The 21,334-nt window shown below is 36.3% G+C and overlaps 1 protein-coding gene across 3 annotated transcripts in view; it reads right to left on the bottom strand.

Annotated features, from left to right (window-relative positions):
* Positions 1 to 216: 216 nt before the first annotated feature.
* The window catches only part of Alms1 (ALMS1 centrosome and basal body associated protein), a 133,084-nt gene continuing 111,966 nt past the window's right edge, over positions 217 to 21,334 (bottom strand). For 2 of the 3 annotated variants that reach the window (XM_010609593.2, XM_010609596.3), the window contains 7 exons: positions 10,883 to 10,997; positions 9,546 to 9,749; positions 9,057 to 9,292; positions 8,074 to 8,227; positions 7,009 to 7,072; positions 1,801 to 1,900; positions 217 to 748 (listed from right to left, as the gene is read on the bottom strand). In XM_010609593.2, the coding sequence (XP_010607895.1) occupies positions 704 to 748; positions 1,801 to 1,900; positions 7,009 to 7,072; positions 8,074 to 8,227; positions 9,057 to 9,292; positions 9,546 to 9,749; positions 10,883 to 10,997 (918 nt within the window). In that variant the 3' untranslated portion in view covers positions 217 to 703. Of the gene's footprint in view, positions 749 to 1,800; positions 1,901 to 7,008; positions 7,073 to 8,073; positions 8,228 to 9,056; positions 9,293 to 9,545; positions 9,750 to 10,882; positions 10,998 to 15,577; positions 15,609 to 21,334 lie in introns of those variants that run through there. The other variant, XM_033764770.1, reaches the window with a different exon arrangement.

Genomic DNA, 21,334 nt, shown 5'->3' with positions numbered 1-21,334 from the left:
GTGATTACTATTTGCTCTAAGGGTGTGTAGCCTGGATGAAATACAAGGGACAGAAAGAGGGCTGCTGTCTTGCTGTCGCTTCTTTGCTACTTTGTTGCCTTCTGCCTGCCATGAACTGTTTCTCCTCTATCATGCTCTCTGCCATGCTACCTGATCTTGGAGTCAGCCAATTTTGAACTTAAACCTCTACAAACTGGGAGCTCCAATAAATCTTTCCTACTTTCATTTTGGGTGATGGGTATTTTGTTTCAGCAACGATAAAAGTAACAAAAACATATGTCATATTTCTTTCTACACCATTTCCCTCCACTAATGTGTTCAGAAATGCCAGGCAGACACTTCCCAACTCCCTGTTCCAGATGGGAAGAAAATGACCCTCTACTGCCTGTTTTACAATGAGTCAATCAAAAGTTACTTATTTTCTAAAAGTATAAAGACACATACAAAAAGGGACTCTCTCTTGACTAGGATTAAGGGATACTGTCATTATAACCCAGTGGGCAAGGCCTGTATGGAGAAATGATTGTTCCTGTACTATCAGTCATTCTAACCAACACTTCGCTCCATACCCTAGAAGTTACTATTTCTAGGATACAAAAGGACAAAGAGTAAGCTTTATTAAACCAGACACATAAAAATAAGGGCTGTGTTCTTCCAGATTCAAAAAATATAATTCCAAGACTCTGAGAAAAATAATTTTATGTCAGTCCCAGGGTACTTTTCTTCCCAAGAGTTGATTGGTCACTTTCTGCAGAAGAAAACAAAGTCAAGAAAGAAGTCAGGTACCTTCACCATCAAGGTAGACTCACCCTAGCTGTGTTGCTGAAGACACCCAAATCTTGTTCATGTTACTTTAGCTACAGAAACTGGCAATTAGACAAAAAAATTTTTTTTTCCTAAGGAGTTTAGGAAAGATGATCTATAAGCAACATATATTATTTCCACACAGATTCAGATAATCTATAATCCTGATAGACTAACTAGGCCACAGCCCATGCACTGCATAGCGACACACTAGACCAACTGGACAGTGCCAGGGACTTTTCCCCATAAAAGCAGCCTGAGCTCTATGGGGTAACCCAAAGACAGTTCCCCAACCCCATCTGATATGATCTGGTCTTTGGGTTTTTGACTTTCAGAGTCCTCTGATGTACAGTGAAAGGTGAAAGGGAAATAACTGGCCCTTCATGCCCAATGGTCAGTCTGGTTGCTCAGGGGATTAACTGGTAGCAAGATCCCTATTCTGCGAGCTTTTTGAACTTGTAGTACCACTGATCCACTGGGGCTAAAATGTGTGACCTGCAATACTGACACCTCTTAGGCCACATTTAACACATTTTCCAGTTTACTTTAGCAGTTCTAGAAGAACAATAGTACTTCGGTTCACAAACTTAATTCTTTACACAATTCTGGCTGTAGAATTCATTCCATTGTTATGACTTATCCATGAGGAGCATAAAATCCTTTGGGACTCTGACTATTCTGATGTTTTGAGCATTTCCATTGATATCTAAGTTGCTTCCTATGTGTGGAATATGGCTTCATTCTGAATGCATGGCAAGTGGCTTATACAATTAAGGCTGAAAAGCTCAGCCTGATTTGAAACTTGGTAATAATAACTGCCTTGTGTTTGAAATTTCAGCACTAGAACAGTGCATTCTGAGTTTCAGTTCACTCTACTTCTCAAGCTTGGGTCATTCTAAATAAATACCCAAACATATCAGACTTTTTCTCCTCATTTCTTTCTCCCCTGATAAACCCGATCCATTTTGTTCTAGGCACAGTACTAACTCCACTGACCTTTTTATACAGTTGAGCTCGCAGCCGGTAAGACTTATATTCTGATCTTCTCTTCTCCTCTTCTCTCTTTTTCTGTATTTCTGGAAGCTGTTCATAAATCCTTGGAAAAGGCACCAATGGAAAGAGAGAAATCAATGAAGTCACAAGGCACAGAGGAGATCACAGATGATCTTTTCTCACCACACCTCACGCCAAGCTCTACCACTCTATCCAGAAAGGCCCTGCCTGTACAATGTGCCCTGCTTCCTGTTAGGCACCTGGACATAAAGAACCCTGGCCTGGAGTACTCAAAATCTGGAAGACATAGATAAGTAAAAATATAATAAAATCTTGCTAACAGTGGATACTTCTGGGAAAAGAATGGGACAAAGGAGATAAGGGTAAAGTTGTTTTCCCTTCTGTATGCAAAAATGTACTGTTTCAACATAAGATAATGAATAGGTATTAGTATTATATTTTGAAACACAAGGAAAATACTGGGAAAGAAAACTACTATAATAGTTATAGCTACAAAATGCTACAGAGTTACAGGAGAAGAAACTTATTCTGAAAGAAGGAGGTCAGAAAATAATTCAGAGAGGAGATTAGATTTCAGTTGGATCCTAAAGAACACAGAGAGAAGAGGAGATGGGACAAAAAGTGTCCATGTCAGGAAAAAGTGAGTATAGGTAAGAATAAGGCCAGGACCGCATGAAGCCCAGTGCAGGGCAACATGTGGGAAACAGGTGGGATGAGAATGAATTGAGCTGTAGAGGGTCTCATAGTCATATAAAAAATGAGGTTTTGTTCTATCTGGCTTTGGGTGCCACTGATTTAATGTTAGTAGGAACACAACCAAATATGCATGTGACAAATATGCTCTGATTGGAAATAATTAAATTTCCAACAGAAGAACAGTTAAGTGGGTTATAGAATATAGTAAATAATAAAAACAATACAATGAATAATAAAAATAATAAAAGTTTAAAACTTTGATTCTCTGTAAGTAGATGGACACTTAGTCCCCTCCTACAAGTATATTTATGATTGAAATCATCAATATCTTGTAGAAGATGCCATGCTTGTCTTCCTGTAGGCAAATCTCATAGTGTCTTACAGCAAGGACTCCTCTTGCTGAAGTGAGAGTGTAATTAGCTGCCACAAAAGGAATGCTGTATAATTTCTCTCTCCTAACTGAATTTTGTGACAGGGTTAAAACAATGGTTCTCAAATTATATGGGCTTAGGAATCCTTTACACTTCTAAAAATTAAGAATTCCCAATGTGGATTTTATCTATTGATACCATATTACAAGTTAAATAAAATTTTCTTAGTTCTTAGGGGCTGGGCATGTGGCTCAATGGTAGAGGGCTTCCCTCTTATGTATAAAGCCCAGCACCACAAAACCAAATCAAATCAAGACAAAACAAAATTTATTTCTTAACTCACTTAAAAATTATGATAAGCTAAAAAAATAACAAGAGCCTATGAACATATTAAAAGAAGTGGTGTTATTTTTTTAAGAAAACAAAAATTTTAGTGAGAAGACTAGCAAGCACTGTTTTATATTTTTTGTAAATTTAATGTATGGTTTAATAGACAGCAGCTGGACTCATAACTGCTTCTGTATTGTTTGTTGTTATATGTACTGCTGACGTGAGCATTGTTTGTTATTATAAATTACTCTGGTTGAAACGTTTTAAAAATCTTACCTTACACATCTTATTGGAAAATATTTTAACATTCTTTTCAGATAACTGCTTACTTCTTTAATATTACATGAAAACTTAACAAATGGTAGTTTCTTAAAAATCAGCTAAAAGTACAATCTGAAATCAGATTAGTGACCTTTTAACACTTTGTCACAGAAAAATTCATCAGTTGGCCAGGGATTTAGCTCAGTGGTTCCACCGCCTGCCTTGAAAGCACAAGTCCGGAGTTTGATCCCCAGTACAAAAAAAAAAAAAAAAAAAAAAAAAAAAACAAACAATCTATCTTGCATTTAAGTGGTCTATTTATCCATGTCTGATTTTTGTAACATCATTTGAAAATCCCGGTCCAGTGAGTTAAGCAAATCTTCCAAAATTCTTGACAAATTTACTTACATTACATGAAAAACATCACAATTGTTAAGGTCACTGTTAATCTTGTCAGAAAAGTCTAAGTACTAGAAAGATGTCAAACTAATGGTAGTGAAGATAAGTTCTTTATAATTCCTTTCTCTGCTGAAAGGTCAATTTTTCTCTTTGGGAGCAAATACTGTCGGCTGTTTTCCCTGAAGTGACAGATTCAATCCTTCATTTTCAAGAAAATGTCTGTCATATACCTAGGTCAGAATAATGTTTATTTGTCAGTTACTCTTATCAAATAGAAGTTACACATCATGAAAAAGGCAGTAGAAAATAAGATTTTAAGAGGGAAGCCTCAATTACATAAGATAAATTTTACTTCAGAAGCACTCTGCCAGTTGTAAAACTATTCTTATTAAAGCAAGCCTCCAATGAACCTCACAATATAACCCTTAAGTTTTGCATGGCATTCTCATGATTAACATATGCCATCACAAATTAATTAATGAGTAGCTAATAATTGCAATGGCACGAGATTAAAAAAATATAAACAGGTGAAAAATTAATCTCTCTCCTACTTCAGTACCCCAATCACTCATTTCTTTTTCCCAAAAGGAAAACACTATCATAAGGTTTTCTTTTCTCTTCTAGAGATATTCTATGCATATGAAAGTATACATATCTATATAAGCATAAACACTTCTTTCAAAGACCATAAATGAAAATGGCCATACTACCAAAACTGCTATACAGACTCAATGCAATGCCAATTGAAATTCCAACACTATATTTCACAGAACTAGAAAAAAGAACCCAAAAATTCATTTGGAACCATAAGAGACCTAGAATAACAAAAGCCATCCTAGGCAACAGACACATGGCAGCAGGTATAACAATTCCCAATTTGAAACGATACTACAAAACCACTGTGATAAAAACAGCACGGTACTGGCAAAGAAACAGATCTGAGGATCAGTGGAACAGACTGGAAGACACAAAAACAAATCCAGATGTACTCAGCTACGTCATCTTTGACAAAGGAGCCAACCATCCTCAGTGGAGGAAAGATAGTCTCTTTAATAAATGGTGTTGGAAAAACTGGGTCTCAACCTGCCACAGATTAAAACTAGACGCTTATCTTTCGCCATGAACTAAATTAAAACCCAAGTGGGTTAAAGATCTAAATATTAAAACAGAAACACTAAACTTGCTGGAAGATAAGTTAAGCAGAACTCTTGAAGACATTGGCATAAGGAAAAGATTTTATGAACAAACCCTCAGTAGCATGGGAACTAGGAGAAGGAATCAACAACTGGGATCTCATCTTATTAAAAAGCTTCTGCACTGCAAAAGAAACCATGAACAGAACTGAGACAACCTAAAATGTGGGAAAAAATCTTTACCAGCTGCTCCTCAGACAAAGGACTATTATCTAGAATATATAAAGAACTCAAAACAATCAGCCACCCCAAATATAAAGACCCGATTCAAAAATGGGCATCTGAAATGAATAGACATTTCTCAGACAAAGTAGTAAAAGCAGCAAGTAAATATATGAAAAAATGTTCCACATTACTGGTCATTCGATAGATGCAGATGAAAACAATACTGAGATTCCACCTCACCCCACAAAGAATGGCTGCTAACAAGAAATCAATCAATAACAAATGTTGGCGGGGTTATGGGGAGAAAGAAACCCTTCTCCATTATTGGTGGGAGTGCAGACTGGTGCAACCACTATGGAAATCAATACGGAGATACCTCAAAAATCTGGGACTAGAGGTTCCATTTGACCCAGCCATAGCTCTGCTGGGTATCCTTCCAAAAGAATTAAAAGAATCATATCACAGAGATATGCATGCACTTATGTTTATAGAGGCACAGTTTGTAATAGCTAAATCTTGGAAACAGCCCATTTGCCCATCAGTTGGAAACTGGATAAAGAAGATGTGGTTTTTCTATAAAAAGCCATAAAGAATGAGAAATTAGATTCATTCATAGGAAAGTGGATACATATATTGAGGATATACTCCTAAGTGAAATAAATAACTTACACATATGTAAATACCAAATAGTTTCTCTGGTGTGAATAGACTATAATAGTACATAAGATCCGAATGATATAACGGACAATGTGAAATAGGAGAAAAGGGGCTAAAGGTGTAGGGAAAGTGGGAAGGGTAGGGGAAAGCTAATAAGGGAAAAGAAAAATATGAGAAAATGAAGAAATGGAAATGAAGTGTTTGTAAAGGGGGAGGGAGGAGGAGTGAAGGGAGTACAGGGACAGGGGGTAAAATGAGAACCAAGACCTGTCATGTAAAGGTACAAGATCCCAATAATGAATGTGACTGTACTGTATACCTAAAATGTACCAGTAAACTCAATGAGGAAAAAAAAACCGAAGACCATAAATGGCAGGGCAATAAGCATGCTCCTGAAACTGGATTTTAAAAACTTAATGGCTAGAGGCCAGGGATTTAGCTCAGTGGTTCTGAAGCCTGTCTTGCAAGTATAAGGACCCAAGTTCAATCCCTGGTACCAAAAAAAAAAAAAAAAATCTTAATGGCTTAGAGAATATTCCATTATTCCTCAATATACTAGATAAACTCCTAAATATAAGATTGTTAAGATAGTGGGCATAGCCTCAAATAAATATTTAATGTTATTTCAAAGTATTTATATCTAGGTTTCTAATAAAGACAAGCCTGACTGATGTATTCAAATTAGTGGGGATCTTTTAATTGTTTGTAAATTGTTTGTTTGTTCATATCATATCTGCTGTTTTTCTTTTCATTTTTTCATGCTATAAGTGAGAAGCCACTTTCTTTTTGGTACCAGGGATCGAACTCGGGTCCTTGTGCTTGTAAGGCAGGCAGCAGAACCACTGAGCCAAATCCCCGGCCTATAAGTGAGAAGCCACTTTCATAACTAGCTATCTAATATTTCTTTCTTCCTTTTTTTTTTTTTTTTTGTACCAGGGTTTGAAGTCAGGTCCTTGTGCTTGTGAGGCAGGCAGCAGCACCACTGAGCTAAATCCCTGGCCTTCTCATAATATTTCAATGTGAGTATGATGGCTTTACTCTGAGGGACAAGCCAGAGTTTCTGACTATCTGGTAGTCTGGTTTATACTTTCATAATTTTCTTGTTCTTTTAGCCTTACCGTTTAGATCTCTGAATCATCTCCTTCTTTCCAATAGGCTTCTTCTTCTGGGCAGCAAGGAAGACTAAGCAAGAGAAGAAATGGTTTCCAATGGACAGTGACTTAATAAGGAAAGGTGTGACTCTCTAGAGCTGTAATAGGAGCAGCTGGACTTTGTGCCCCTAACCTGAGCTAGCAGTACAGGTCAGTAAGCAAAGGCCAATGAAAAAGACCAAAGCCAAAGCAAAGATTAAACTAGACCAATGGTGGTGAACCTATGGCACTCATGCCACAATAGGCCCTCTGTATTACTGAAAGCTCTAAAAGCTCTAATCCATCACTGGAGTAGAAAGACCATGATAGCCAGCTGTGGTTGCTGAAGACTTAACACTCCATAGCACAGACCAAACAGCTGTACTGAAGAACTGGTTTATTGGTAAGGTTGTGATGAGAGCATCAGGTAGTACTTGATAGTTTTCACAGCTTTCACAAATTATTTTATTGACATCTTAGGCTCAGTGTAATTGTTAAGTACACTGACTCTGAAGCCAGCCCACCTGGGTTTAAATCTTAGTTCTTTTAATTGTGAAGTTGTAATCTAGCAAAGCACTAATCTCTCTCTCTCGGCTTCAATTTTCTAACTGTGAAATAGGGATATCAATAGTACCTACTTAAGAGAGATACTGTGAGAACAGTATATGGACAAGAAGTAAAAGCTATGTGTTTATTACTGTTGTTGTTATTAATACCATCCTCTGAGGTAGGAAAGCCAGAAGTGGCCCCAACTTTACAGGAAAACATTATACTTTTATAAACAACTTGCTCATGGTTACTGAGCAAGAGCTGATTTTTTTTAAAAATGCCATTGTCACTTTTTAAGATGCAGACGCCAGATTAGAGTACCGAGTTACTTGTATCATGAAAGCACTGAGAAGTAGGGCTGTTTCTGTTCACCTAAGGAGATTTGAGCTTTAGTAAGCACAAAGTGACATTCAATTTTGATAACTAGCTTTTAGCAGTACTCATCAATAGAATAGCTATCTTGCCTTCTCTAGACACTAGGAGGAAAGTTACAAAAGGGTGTACCTCTCCTGGGCAGGGGGCGCATGGTGTTGAACAGTACATCCCGTTCACTCTGTAACATGTTCTGCAGCTTCCTCTCCTGGACTATTAACTTCAGGCGCTTTATCCGCTCCCCAGAGCGGGAGATAAAGTCAGGCCTGTGAAGTTGAAGTGATTCCTAAGGAGGAAAAAAGCCAACTTAATATTAATGCAAGTTTCTATCCAAGTGCCCAGAAAAATAGAATCTACCCAGCAGGTTTGGAAAGCTGATTTCTAATGCTCAGAAAATATTTATAGTTAAGGAATACTGTGATACCTCTCTGCAGGTGAGGGCTCCAGTGGAGAAATCAAAGGGATCAAAGGAATACCTCTGAATAGGCCAAAAAATAAGCTAATGAGAGTTACAACTCTCCCAAACGTTGATAGGAAAGGGCTCAGCCATTATGCCATTTTAAATTTCTTTTCAAACAAATATCTCATTAAATAACATTTCCTTTAACCTCCAAGGCTGGAGATGAGGGCTGGAGATGGTTGATGAGGGCTGGGGAGGTACTCAATGGCACAGTGCTTGCCTAGCAAGTGCAAGGCCTTGGGTTCAATCTCCAGTACTGAAAAAAAGAAAAAGAGAAGAGGCTTAGTGCCTTCTGAATCCTGTGACAAGAAGGGATAAATGGAGGAGATAAAATGTTCATACAAACACCAGACCTCTGGAAATGCCATAGTGGGTATCTATAAACTTGCCAAGCAGTGCTACAATATCCTCCCTTCTATTGCTTTGTCCCCAAATCCTTAGGGTAGTACACTATTTAGAAAGTTAAGAATAAGGCAGCTTTTGATTAATGCTGAAAAACCAAGTCCTTCTGTTGTGAAACAGATGAACGGCAGAGCTGTGAAAAAAGAGGGTGACATGAGTAAACCTCGGTCTGTCGAGTCACAGATGAATCGTGTTCACATCGTGCCCTTTCCCACGTAAATATATGGCTAAAGTTAACCTGATGCCACTATACCTGTAGGGTTGCTTTCACAAATGGCCTCGGTGGGCCTTGGCCATCATCTCGGTCAGCCACTGATCCCTGACTGTCCACGTGCTGTCTCTGCCAGTTCTGTTCCCGTAGTGGCTTCCTCCAGGGTTTGGTTTTGGTAATTGGTTCAAACCAGGAGACAGCAGGGCCATAAATCTTGGGCATGTTTTCCTTCTTAGATCTAGATTTCACATTTTCCACAGGAACAAACCATGAAACTCCTACAGGAAATATTTTTAAGGAAGAAATAAGAGAGCTATCATTTTAATAACCCCATCCAGGTCTCATCAAAGACACATGTAATATAGATTCACAGTAGGCTTAGCTGTAAGGGCCCACAGGGTGCCTTTGAGTCTGTCTTAACTGCAGATACAACCCTCTAGATACTTAGTCATTTTAGGAATAAAAAATTTTAGCATTGCAAGAGACTTAATTCACTATTTTCTGCTATAAAACCTGGAATTAGAAACTGACCTTCATAGGAATTTGCCTTGATCTTCCTTAACTTTTTATCCTCAAGATAACTGGTAAAGAGCTGTTTCTCCTCAATTTTTTCTTCTGACAAAGAAGTCACATCACTGTCCTCTTCTAATATAGCCTCACTGGAACTAGGAGTTGGGAAAGTCACGCCAACATCACGAGTATGTTTTCTGGCACCCGTCACAATCTCCAAATTACCTGAGGGGAAAGGTTACAGATGTCTGGGAGCATCCTTGAGGCTTAGCTCACAAGTTCATTCAAGCAAGCAGGTAAAACTTTTGTAAAGCTTCAAAGACATGCTGCCCTTTTTTGCAGGAAGCAAGATGGAATGTGGGAGAAGAGCAAAATGAAGAAGGAGAAGGAGGGTGGAGAGTTACAGAGAAAGGAAAGTAGAGGGAGAAAGAAAGAAGGATTTTATTTTTAAGTTTAACTTAGAAGAACAAATAAGGATTAAATAGGTAGATTTCAGTTCTGATTCCGAGAAAACAGTAAACACTTCTAATAGCCTCCTGGGTAAGGAAAAGGTTAAGTCTTAAAGATAAGACTTGAGAGAGAGACAAACTAGTAAGTAAGGGAGTTCACTTATTTTTATTTTATAATCAAAAGGCATAAAGAGGCATAAACTGAAACCGTCCTTTCCCTTCCTATTCTTCACTCTCTGTTCCAAAACCCATCATTCTGGAGAACTACTCTCAAGCAATTCTCTTGCCTCCTTTATTTTACTTAAAAACATATATAGTAGTATACTATACACTTCTATATCTTGATTTTTGTTTTAAATTGTATATTTTGGAAATCTTTCTAATATTAGTACAGAGAAAGCTTCTTCAGTCTGTGTATTCTTTCTTTTTTTTGGTACTGGGGATCAAACTCAGGTCCTTGTGCTTGTGAGGCAGGCAGTGGAACCACTGAGCTAAATTCCCAGCCCTCTATGTACGATTACTTTATGTATAAGTACAATTTCTTTACTTAACTGTTTAATTGCTGGTGGATATCTAAGGTGATTTTAACTTTTTGCTACAATAAGCACTTCAATGGTTAATTTTGCATACTTGCCATTTGCACATATCCAAGTATATCTATAGGTTAAATTCCAAAAGTAAAAATGCTAGGTCAAGGTAGTTTTTATAGAAACAGCCAAATTGCCTTTCACAAGGGTTGTACCAGTTTATATTCCATCTAGAATGTTTGAGAGTACTTATTTCTATACACTCTTACCCACAGTCTTAGTCTTAATCTTCACTTTTTAAGAATTATGAGTGAGACTGAGTAACATGTTTAAGAATCTCCATTTTTATTTCACTGGAAAAGTTTAATTTCAAGTGACTTACCTGCCTGTATGCCCTTATTTAACATGTGCCCATTTTTCTCATTGCAAAGAGTAGAGTTCAAACTCAATAAGCTACTGGCAGATGAAACAGAATCAGAAGAAATGTGGTGTGCCACCTGGAAAAACAAGAGTTTGTTTTTGTTACCTATAATCAATGGCAAAGTCACACACACTACAACTACAAGTCCTCAAGAATCCCTTCTAATTGAATTAAAATCGTTGAGATGCAGCTGGAAAAATTTTGTGCACAATGTTAACGAGCTGTCATGTTTCTGTGAAACAGAAGAGAATGCTGTTGTAGGTGGACAGGGCCTAAACTGTCAAGACTTATACAAGACAAAAAGAAGCTAGGTATTTTCTCAGAACAAACTCTGAAGAAGATGCTAGCCCAACCTTAGCCTGATACATTCCAGAATGAAATTCTCAGTTGACACCTACATATAATTTTGATGCAAGATAGAGGTCTGCAGACAGCTAAAGAAAGTGATGAGTTGTAAAGAGTGCTCTCCAATTAGAGCAGATTCAGGCATTTATGCAAACACCAAAGAGCTACAAGGTCCCAAGAGAAGTACTGACTGAGTCTTGCTAAAAAAAAAAAAAAAAAAAAAAAAAAACAAAAAAAAAAAAGAGCCCAAAGGCCTTTTTAATTATGTGCAGGGCAAGCAGAACAATAAAGGATAAATTAATGGACTGAAGTTGATGGTGGAATATTGACGGATGATGAAAAGATCATTAAAATACAGTTAAACAAATATAGCATAAAACTGTTGTTCTTAAGCTTGATCCCTATAAGAATGCCTTGGGAGAGGGTAATCCAGAACAATGAACTGTAATCACTAGGGGAGGAGTCTGGGTATCTATATTTTTAAGTCTAAGTGACTTTTTTTTTAACCTAAGTAAGTTTGGTAGGGGTAAAATGAAGCCCAAGTAACAAGACAGAACAGAGCCTGTGTTCCCGTGAACAAATATTCCAAGCTCACCCTGGTAAACTTGCCACAAAATCTTGTTAGACACTTAAGAGACAGGAAATATTCCAATTTTTAGAAAGATTAGCATTTCAAATTGCTGAATGTGACACTGATCAATTGTAAAATTTAGAATTGACCACCAATCTGATAATTTGTAGGCACTTCAAAGTCAAAGAAAAGATTACCAAATTTCAGCCAGGACTCTGGAAGGCAAGCAGAACCCTACCAGGTAGCCTAGTTTTCTTGGCAGATATGGTTACTTGCCTGGCAAACCAAAAGAATGTGTAGTCAGTCTATAGGGGAAAAGAAAAAAATACGTGAAAAGGAAAAACATGGAAACAGTGTCTTTGTAAACAGGGAAGGGAGGGCTAGGGAATGAGGAAAAATAAGAATCAAGATAGATCCCAATGATGAATGTAACTGTAATGTATACCTAAAATGTACCAATAAACTTAAGAAAAAAAAAAAAGAATGTGTAGTTTATATAGCTAGATTTGAACAAAATGGGGAAACATCTCATGGCATGTTTGAGAGAAAGATGGACTTATATGAGTTAAGTAATAATAAAAATTGGTAGAATAACTGGCTAAGTCAACCTTGTCCATATATTACTTTTAACATGAAGGCCTTTACTAAGTGATACATTTTGCATTTGGCAACAAATGCTAAGCAACTACTGCATTCCAGTCACTGGGATTGGCCCTAGCTATTTTGTCTTAATATTTTACAGATCAGTATTTGAAGAAGTGGGAATTGGGAGAATTTCTATATAATATGCACAGGGGTGTGCCCGAATGGCTGTCAGGATCCAAAATAATATAAGGAGTAAACAAAAAGATGTTTAGTTAGGACAAGAGTCAAGGACTGCACATTATGGGGCAGGCATGGTAGCAACTTCTTTTTGGGGGAGGGGTACTGGGGATTGAACTTAGGATCTTGTGCTTTTGAGGCAAGCAGTGGAGTCACTAAGCTAAATCCCCAACCCAGTGGCAACTTTGATGCAAGAGAAAAGGCTCTAGGTTTGGAGTTCAAGGAGTTGAGCTAGTCTCAGATCTTCCCTTTACCAATTGTCTCTCAAGCCACAACTTATGACAGTTTCCCCAACTAGAAAAAGGAACAAAATCTTCATTTCTAAAATAATATGTGTTAGAATAATTATTTAGATAGTAAACTATAAAAAAAAACTATGAGACTGGGCCAGGGATTTAGCTCAGTGGCACCATGCCCACCTCACAAGCACAAGGTCCTGAATTCCATCCCCAGTGACCCACAAAAAACAAAACAACAAAAAAACTGAGACTACTATGTTAAAAAAATCAAGTACAAAAAGGACAAGGATACGACTGGTGGGTAGCACACTATAATACTTGTACCTTCTCTGCAATGTAAAAGAGAATGTTAAGTACTAAAATGAATTGAAATTAAAGACAGATACTTGAGAATAGTAAAGTGTGCTGCCATGTTATGAAAAAGGGTAGACAACTTATGTAGGTATTTTCTTTTTTTTTTAATGTGTGAATAAAATATCTGAATTAAAATTCAGATTGGAAGGGAAGAAATAAAACTCTATTTGCCAATGACATGATCCTGTAGGTAGAAAATACTAAATAATCCACAATAAAGTACTAGAATAAATAATTTGGCCAGGTTGTAGAATATAAGATCAGTAAGATTTTTTTAAAAAAGTCACCGATGTTTCTATCTTCTAGTAATGAACAATCTAAAAATTAAAGAAACAGTTCTATTCCTAGCAGCAAAAAGAAGAAAACACTTAAGAATAAAGTTAAGAATAGATATGTTAAGTTTGCACACTGAGAACAAACATTGCTGGGAGAAAGTAAGATCTAAATAAATGGTGAGACATTGCACATACATGGATTTTAAAAGTCAAAATTGTTAGGATGGCTATGTTTCTCAAATTAACCTATAGATTGGGCAAAATCTCTACCAAAACCCTAGCAAGCTTTTTTTTTGAAGAAAATTATAAGGTGATATCAAAGTTATATGGAAATGCAAAGGATCACAAAAAACTAGAGATGAGGGGCTTAATGTTTCCTGATTTCAAAACTTACTATAAAGCAACAGCAATCACAACATTGTGATACTGGTATAAAAATAGACATAGATATATCAATCAATGGAACAGAACTGAGAGTATGAAAATAAATTTACATTTAAGGTGAAATGATTTTCAGTAAAGGACCAAAGGTAAACTCAATGAAGGAAAGGATAGACTTCTGAACAAATGAGGCTGGAACAACAGGATCTCTACCCACAAAAAGATTAGACATCACACTATACACTAAGATTAACTCAAGAGTCCCAGACTTGAATAATAAGAACTAAAACTAAAAAAACTTTTGACATATAGGAGAAAATCTGACTCTCATTAGGCAAAAAGGAAAAAAAAAGCATGATACAAAACAGAGCCATACAGTGGAATACTACTCAGCAATAAAAAATGAACTGGTGCATACTGCAAGATGGACAAATGTTAAAAATATTAGAAAATAAGCTAGTTATAAAAGACAATGTATTGCACTATTTTTATATAGAAAATTTAAAAGAGAGAGATTTGAGGTTACCTGGGCCTGGGAATGAGGAATGACTGAAAGTGGATATAAGGACTTTTTTAGGGTGACAGACATGTTCTAAAACTGAATAGTGGTGATGGCTGTACCACTTTTTTTTCCTTTGAGACAGGGTCTCACTATGTAGTTGAGACTGACCTGGAACTATGTAGCCCAGGCTGGTCTCGAACTCACAGCAATCGATCCTCCTGCCTCAGCCTCCTGAGTGCTGGGATTACAGGCATGCACCACCACACCTGGCTCATGTACAACTCTTAATATGTAAGAACTAGTAGCATTGCCCCCAGAAAGTAGAGCTAATGCCTTGGGAATAGGAGTAGAGAGGACAGTGTTTTTTAAAAAATGTTGTATCCTGTGACTGCATTACAAGTTCAAGAAATGAGAGTTTTAATAAGTTCCACCATGAGTTCAGTAAGGACTAAGCATTTATTAGGCCAGAGAAATGATCTCACTTCAAGAAGGTGATACACTGGCTCAGTCAACACACTCTTGTCACCTAAAGTACATAATATGCTTAGTTTGAAAGGACATGTTTAAAAATAGTATACACAGCCGGGCATGGTGGCACATGCCTATAATCCCAGCACTTGGGAGACTGAGGCAGGAGGATCGTTGTGAGTTCGAGGCCAGCCTGGGCTACATAGACCCTGTCTCAAAAAACCAACAAAACAAAACAAATAAAAATAGGATACAGAGCTGGGGATTTAGCTCAGTGGCACCACACCTCCCTTGCAAGCACAAGGTCCTGAATTCAATCCCCAACACCAAAAATAAAATAAAATAAAATAAAAATAGGATGTCAATGGACTTAGACCAAAGACAGCTGCCAAATTTGAAAAAGTAGAAACAATGACCTGTGAGAATAGTTCAAAGGGAAGACCTAAAATAAAATAACCAGGGAAAAGACTAGATCTATTTTTTATGGCTTCAGAGGACACTTCTGGGAACAGAGCCAGGGATTCCGAGGTAAGTAGATTCTGGATCTTTATGAATACCTTTCATAACCGGAGCCTACAGCAAATGGAATGGGCTGCCCTAAGAACAGAGGAGTAGTACAGCTGCTGAAGCCGAAGTAGGTGGGCTCTCAGGCACAGCTAAAGAAGTACTGATGTGATGAGAGTAGGCAGGACAACACACCTAGTGTGGTCCCTCTTCCAAACTCGAGAGTCTTGAAGCAGCACATCCAAAGCACATGACCAGCCATGATGAATACCATAGGGGATGAAAAAAACACATCATCTATAGCATATCAGATGAGAAGTTTTGGAGTGTGTTTCTAGTTTTAGCTCAAATCTCTCTGACTAATGCCTACCTGTAGAAAGATAAATGCTTTTAAAAGTCAAAAAATTTTTTCTCTCAACAAAATAAAGTTTTCTAGGTTGATGAAAATAAAAAAAAAACAAGTGTTTACTAGAATGCAGACAAATTGGAACGCACATCCTTTGCTGGTAAAAAGTGCAGGCACTTCGATAGAAGTCTGGTAGATCTTCACATGGTTAAACACAGACTCACCATATGATCGAGTAATTCCGCCTCTAGGTATATACATGAAAGCAAGTGAAAACATGGCCACACAAAAAACTTGTAGATGAATATTTACAACTTTGTCTATGATAGTCAGTAAGTGGAAACAACCCAAATGTCCACAAACTCATGGATAAATAAAATATTTATATAATGGAATACTATTTGGCCATAAAAATAATGAATACATGCTAGGTGCATGAAAACATGCTTAGTGAAAGAAGCCAGTCACAAAAGACTATATATTATATAATCCCATTTATATGAAATATCCCGAATAGGCAAGTCTGTACAGATGGAAAGTAGTTAGTGGTTCTCTGTGGGCTGGGGCAAGGGTGAGAATTTAGGGAAATGAAGACTGTTTTTTTGTTTGTTTGGTTGGTTGGTTTTTTTGGGGGGTACTGGGGATCGAACTCTGGGCCTTGCACTTGCGAGGCAGGCGGCGAAACCAGAGCCAAATCCCCGGCCCAAGACTGACTGTTAATATGTATAGGATATTTTTGGAGGGTACTGAAAATGTTCTAAAATTAGGTTAGGGAGAGTTACACAATGCTGCGAATGAACAAAAAAATCAATGAACTGTACACTATTTTTAAAAAGAGGATTACACTAATTTTTGTAGTACATAATCTCAGGAAAGCTGTGAAAGTATGTTTACTCCTGTATATATACAAACTAAAATGTGGATTATGAATTTTTGTTTGGAGAAAAAGCTTATTATAATCTGTGGTTTGGCATTTCCTGTTACTGAAACAAGGACCAACAGTGTTGCTTTCATATAATGAAGAACCAACAACCCCAATAAAAGTGGGGATGCCATAGCTGTGACACATCATCGCACTCCAGCCCTGGAGCCAAGTACAAACTGTGCCATGTAATGTGACTTCCAGCCACAGGTTCACAATAATTCACACACAGCCCTGGGGACTCACTCTTAGAACTTTTTTTTTCTTAATTCATTTAAAGATACTGCTGGTAAACCACAACCATCTACTTTCCTTAGTCATGAAGTCTCTGGGCCTGGGTGTGGATTAGCCCACTTAGTTCTTTGCAACGAGGCCTCCACATAAAGATTTGTTACAATAAAAATAAAAAAATAAAAAACTGACATTAGTAGCTACCATTTTTAAGCTTTGTGCTGCATCTAGTCCAAGAATATATATACTGTCTGGATGCTCTGGGTTTAATGTCTTAGTATTAGAGCAAACTCATCCACTAATGCTTTATTTACGCATAGAAAATGTCACTGTTTCAGAAATGTCAGGACTTCTGTAGTACATTATTACTTTATAAAATACTAGGCAAGACTCGTTCTCATATTTATTGATTAAAGACATCAGATCCAGGAAAAAGTTTTTAATTAAAACATTACTTTGTATATGGAGATTGAATTAGAGAAAATGTATCTATTCTTCATGTAAGAATATTGTTACTGTTGGCCTTCAGTCAGCTAGATGCCTGCTGGGAGATGCTTTTCTCTCTGAAGAATGTTTATGGTAACTAATTATAACCACTCAAGTTTAGGAAAGGAGATACATGTTGAAAAGACAGAGTCAAAATTAGAAATAATAGTTTATGACACTAAAAGTCTTGTGAAATGTTTTTAGAAATGCTCAGGTCAACTGCTATTATAGTTTTAATGAAATTTAATCAGCAAAGGGTGACAAAAAGTGTCTACACAAAAAATCATATCTTAACATATCTACTCAGAGAAAGGACAAAAGCTTTAAAAAGAACTGGGGTGGTACCATTGATAGTTTTTTAGAAAATCAGAACGTGTTATCTATTCCTGCAAGTATGATAAATATTTGTATGAAATAATTAAATACCTTGTATGAAAAATCTTCCCCAGAAAATTAAAAACGCATTTTGTCAACATAATAGGTAATTGGAAATTTTCTTTTGGTATTTGACTGAGCACTGCAGATATGGAAACTCTCAGTGACGTCAAAGTTCAAACTATGGGAGATGATGGTTAAAATGCCACAGAAGTTATTATGGTCAATGATCATTAGAACTGAGGTCAAAAAACTCTACCATGATTGTAAAGTTTCCTAAGGGTTGGGGTACAGAGAAAGGAAATGAACCAAGTGTTAAAATAATCAATTAACTCAAAGAAAAATCCAGAGAGTTGAAAAATGACCATGAAAATCTTAGAGAGGGTGATGGACATAGATGACTTGGGTTCCAAAGGTTTTTGTCTGTCAGGTTTGAAAAATTATGATCTAGAAATTGCCTTATTTTCTTTCTTCTTTGAATTTTCCCAAATATCATTCCTCTCAGTTTTAATACATATGAGGATGATGGATGACCATACTTACATGAAGGACTCCAAAATTATTTCACTCAGAAGGTTAGACATACCTAGTTTGTAAGATATTTTCATTCAGATGATCTGATCCAATTAATTCCTTTCTTTGTATTTCAGTCAGAATTAGTTTCCTCTTCATTGCTTTTCATTTTGATAAAGTATCCACATATTATTTGTTGTTTTGAATTGAAATTACAGAAGAACCATGCCAATTAATTACCAAGTCCAACTGATTAGAGTCCAGTTTAACAAAAGAATTTTCTATTTACTTATAAATATTATTTTATTTAAAAATTTCTACTGACAGCTAGTTAATGCTTTCAAAATAAAATTATAACTACACACACAAAATAAATTCCATGTGTATTATTAAGTTAAAATACCCCCCAAAAAAAGCACTAGAAAAAAGAATGATTTTTATAAACTTGAGGTTAGGAAGATCTCCCATATCAATGGGAGAAATAAAAAAATCATATAACAATACCATTACAAAATTAATATAATTAATATTTAAGAATAAATAGGAAAGGGCCAGGGATTTAGCTCGGTGGTTCGGTGGCCTGCCTTGCAAGCACAAGGACCTGAGTTCAATCCCCTGTACCAAAAATAAGAAAAAAAGAATAAATAGGAAAAATCTTCAGAGAAAAACAGACAATATAAAAAGTAATTATCAAAACAGAAATATAAAGGATAAATCTGGAGCCTAGTACTTTAAAAATGCAATTTAAAGCATTAGTAAATATTATAAAGACTGATACTGCCCAGAGCTGGCAAGAGGATAAGGAAGAGGATACTCTCAAACCTTGTTAGTAGCAATTTATGATTGTATTAAGATTTCTAGAGGGCATATATTTAGGGGTGGGGGATGAAGTGGGTTATACATTATGGATACTAGTTTCTATTAGTTATCTAGTTAGGGATTTTGTGGGGATCGAGCTCTGGACCTTGTGCTTGCAAAGCATGCAGCGGCACCACTGAGCTAAATCCCCAGCCCTCTGTTTAGGTTTTAAAAGTTATTAGTCAATGTTCTTAATTTATATGTTCTTAGAAAAATCATCCATCCGATCTACATTTTAAAACATATCTAAAGAAGCACAGAGTAATCTTAAAAAAAAAAAAAAAAAAAAAACCAGAGTGAGGATCTAGCAGATGCATAAGTAGCAACTAGTTAAAAAGAAAATAAAGACCTTTTCCCCCCACAGTAAAGAAACTTGTGTTTCTTGATTTTTTGTCAAAAAAACTAGAAATTACTGGCAGAGAAATGAAGTGGAATTTTCACAGTGGTGTACACCTCTAATCCCAGAACTCTGGGAGGTTAAGGCAAGAAGATTTTAAGTTCTAGCCCAGCCTAGACAACATAGCAAGACCATCTCAAAATAAAAAAATAAAGTTGAATGTGTAGATCAGTGTGAAGGCCATGGCTTCAATCCTGAGTAACCTCCCCTCAAAACAAAACAAAACAAACAATACAAAACAGTACAACACAAAACAAAAACTTTGTGCGTATAGACTTCTGTACTACTGTTGATTGATATTCTTTTACTTCCTTGGTAAGAATAATATGAAATTAGCCTATTGTTCTTTTGAAAGAATCAGATCTTGGTTATACTAATCAGTATTGGAGACTTGATTTATTAATTTATGTATTCATTTTATTACTTCTTGATTTATTATTTTTTCAACATTTTGCCTACTGTGAAATTAATCTGTGTACATATTCTACATATAGAGATATTTGGAACAACTATGGATACTGGGTTTAGGAATAATGTTTTATATAGATATTTTAATCAAGCTCATTAATACTCAAAATCTTTCATATTTTTCCTCATCTATAATATATGTTAACATCTGAGAAAAGTGTATTAAAGTACCTCATTCTTACTGTAGTTTTGTCACATTTTACACTATAACTATGTCTGTGAATGAACAAACAAATGCACTCTAGATGAAAGCAGCATAATGACTCTTTCTTTCCTCAGAAATTACACAGTAAGGGGCCGGGGATTTAGCTCAGTGGTTCTGATGCCTGCCTCACAAGCACAAGAACCTGAGTTCAATCCCCAGATCCCCGGTACCAACGAGAAGAGGAGAGGAAGGGACAGGGCAGAGGGGAGAGGAGAAAGAAAAGAAATTACACAGTGAGGATACAGTAGATGCTCAAGACAAGTAACATCTAATTAAAAAAGAAAAAATCTCTACACTTCTACACTATAGAAACACATTTCTCATGTGTTGGCAAAAAACAGAAATTACTGGCAAGGAAGTGGAAATGGAAATTCTCGTGTTCCAGGCAGGAACACAGACTGTGAAGATGTTTCATACTAATGTAAGAAATTGAGTATACAGACTGCTTATGACCCAAGAATTCCAATTCTGGATATATACACTAAAGACAAGATTAGTAATACTATTATTTTGTGGTGCTGGGAGTTCACAGGGAAAATAAATGAGTAAACTGTTAGATACCCCATGGAGTATTATGTAACGGTTATAAATTTGGGTTAGATATACTTATGCAACATCGATGAATTCTGAACATATAAAGCTTAGTGTAAGAAAAATGATACTTTTTATACAAATTAAAAATACGTTCACACACAAAATTAATATGAACTCCTGTAAACCAAAAGGTATATATATATTAAGACCAGTTATTTGTGGGGAGATAGGAATAAAAATGGGATGTAGGGACAAAATTTTAAAAAGAAAAGCTATGAATTAAGGACCACATTTAACTCAACCCCTCAGCAATTGAAGTTAAAAAAAAATTCTACTTACTTTATGATACACAGTAGTGACCGTGCTTTATCAGAGCTGTATTTAATGATATTACTCTAGAATGATCTCTTTCTAGATGATGATTAAGATGCTAATAAAAAAAATGGTGCCAGGTACCACAACAGCAACAGAACTTTGCTGTTTTCTGGATATTATTCTTTTCTTTGTTTTTTGTTTTGTTTTGTTTTGTTTTAATGGAATGTGCTGAATGTCTATAATTTTGTTCAGAGGACTGCAGAACCTGGAAAAGCTACTGCTGCTATCAATGCATAACATAC

Source organism: Fukomys damarensis, unplaced genomic scaffold (assembly GCF_012274545.1).
Source record: "Fukomys damarensis isolate Sample0158 unplaced genomic scaffold, DMR_v1.0_HiC HiC_scaffold_2, whole genome shotgun sequence".
Taxonomy (NCBI): Eukaryota; Metazoa; Chordata; class Mammalia; order Rodentia; family Bathyergidae; genus Fukomys; species Fukomys damarensis.
The sequence above is the reverse complement of the archived record's forward strand: the minus strand, read 5'-3'. Positions and strand labels throughout refer to the sequence as shown.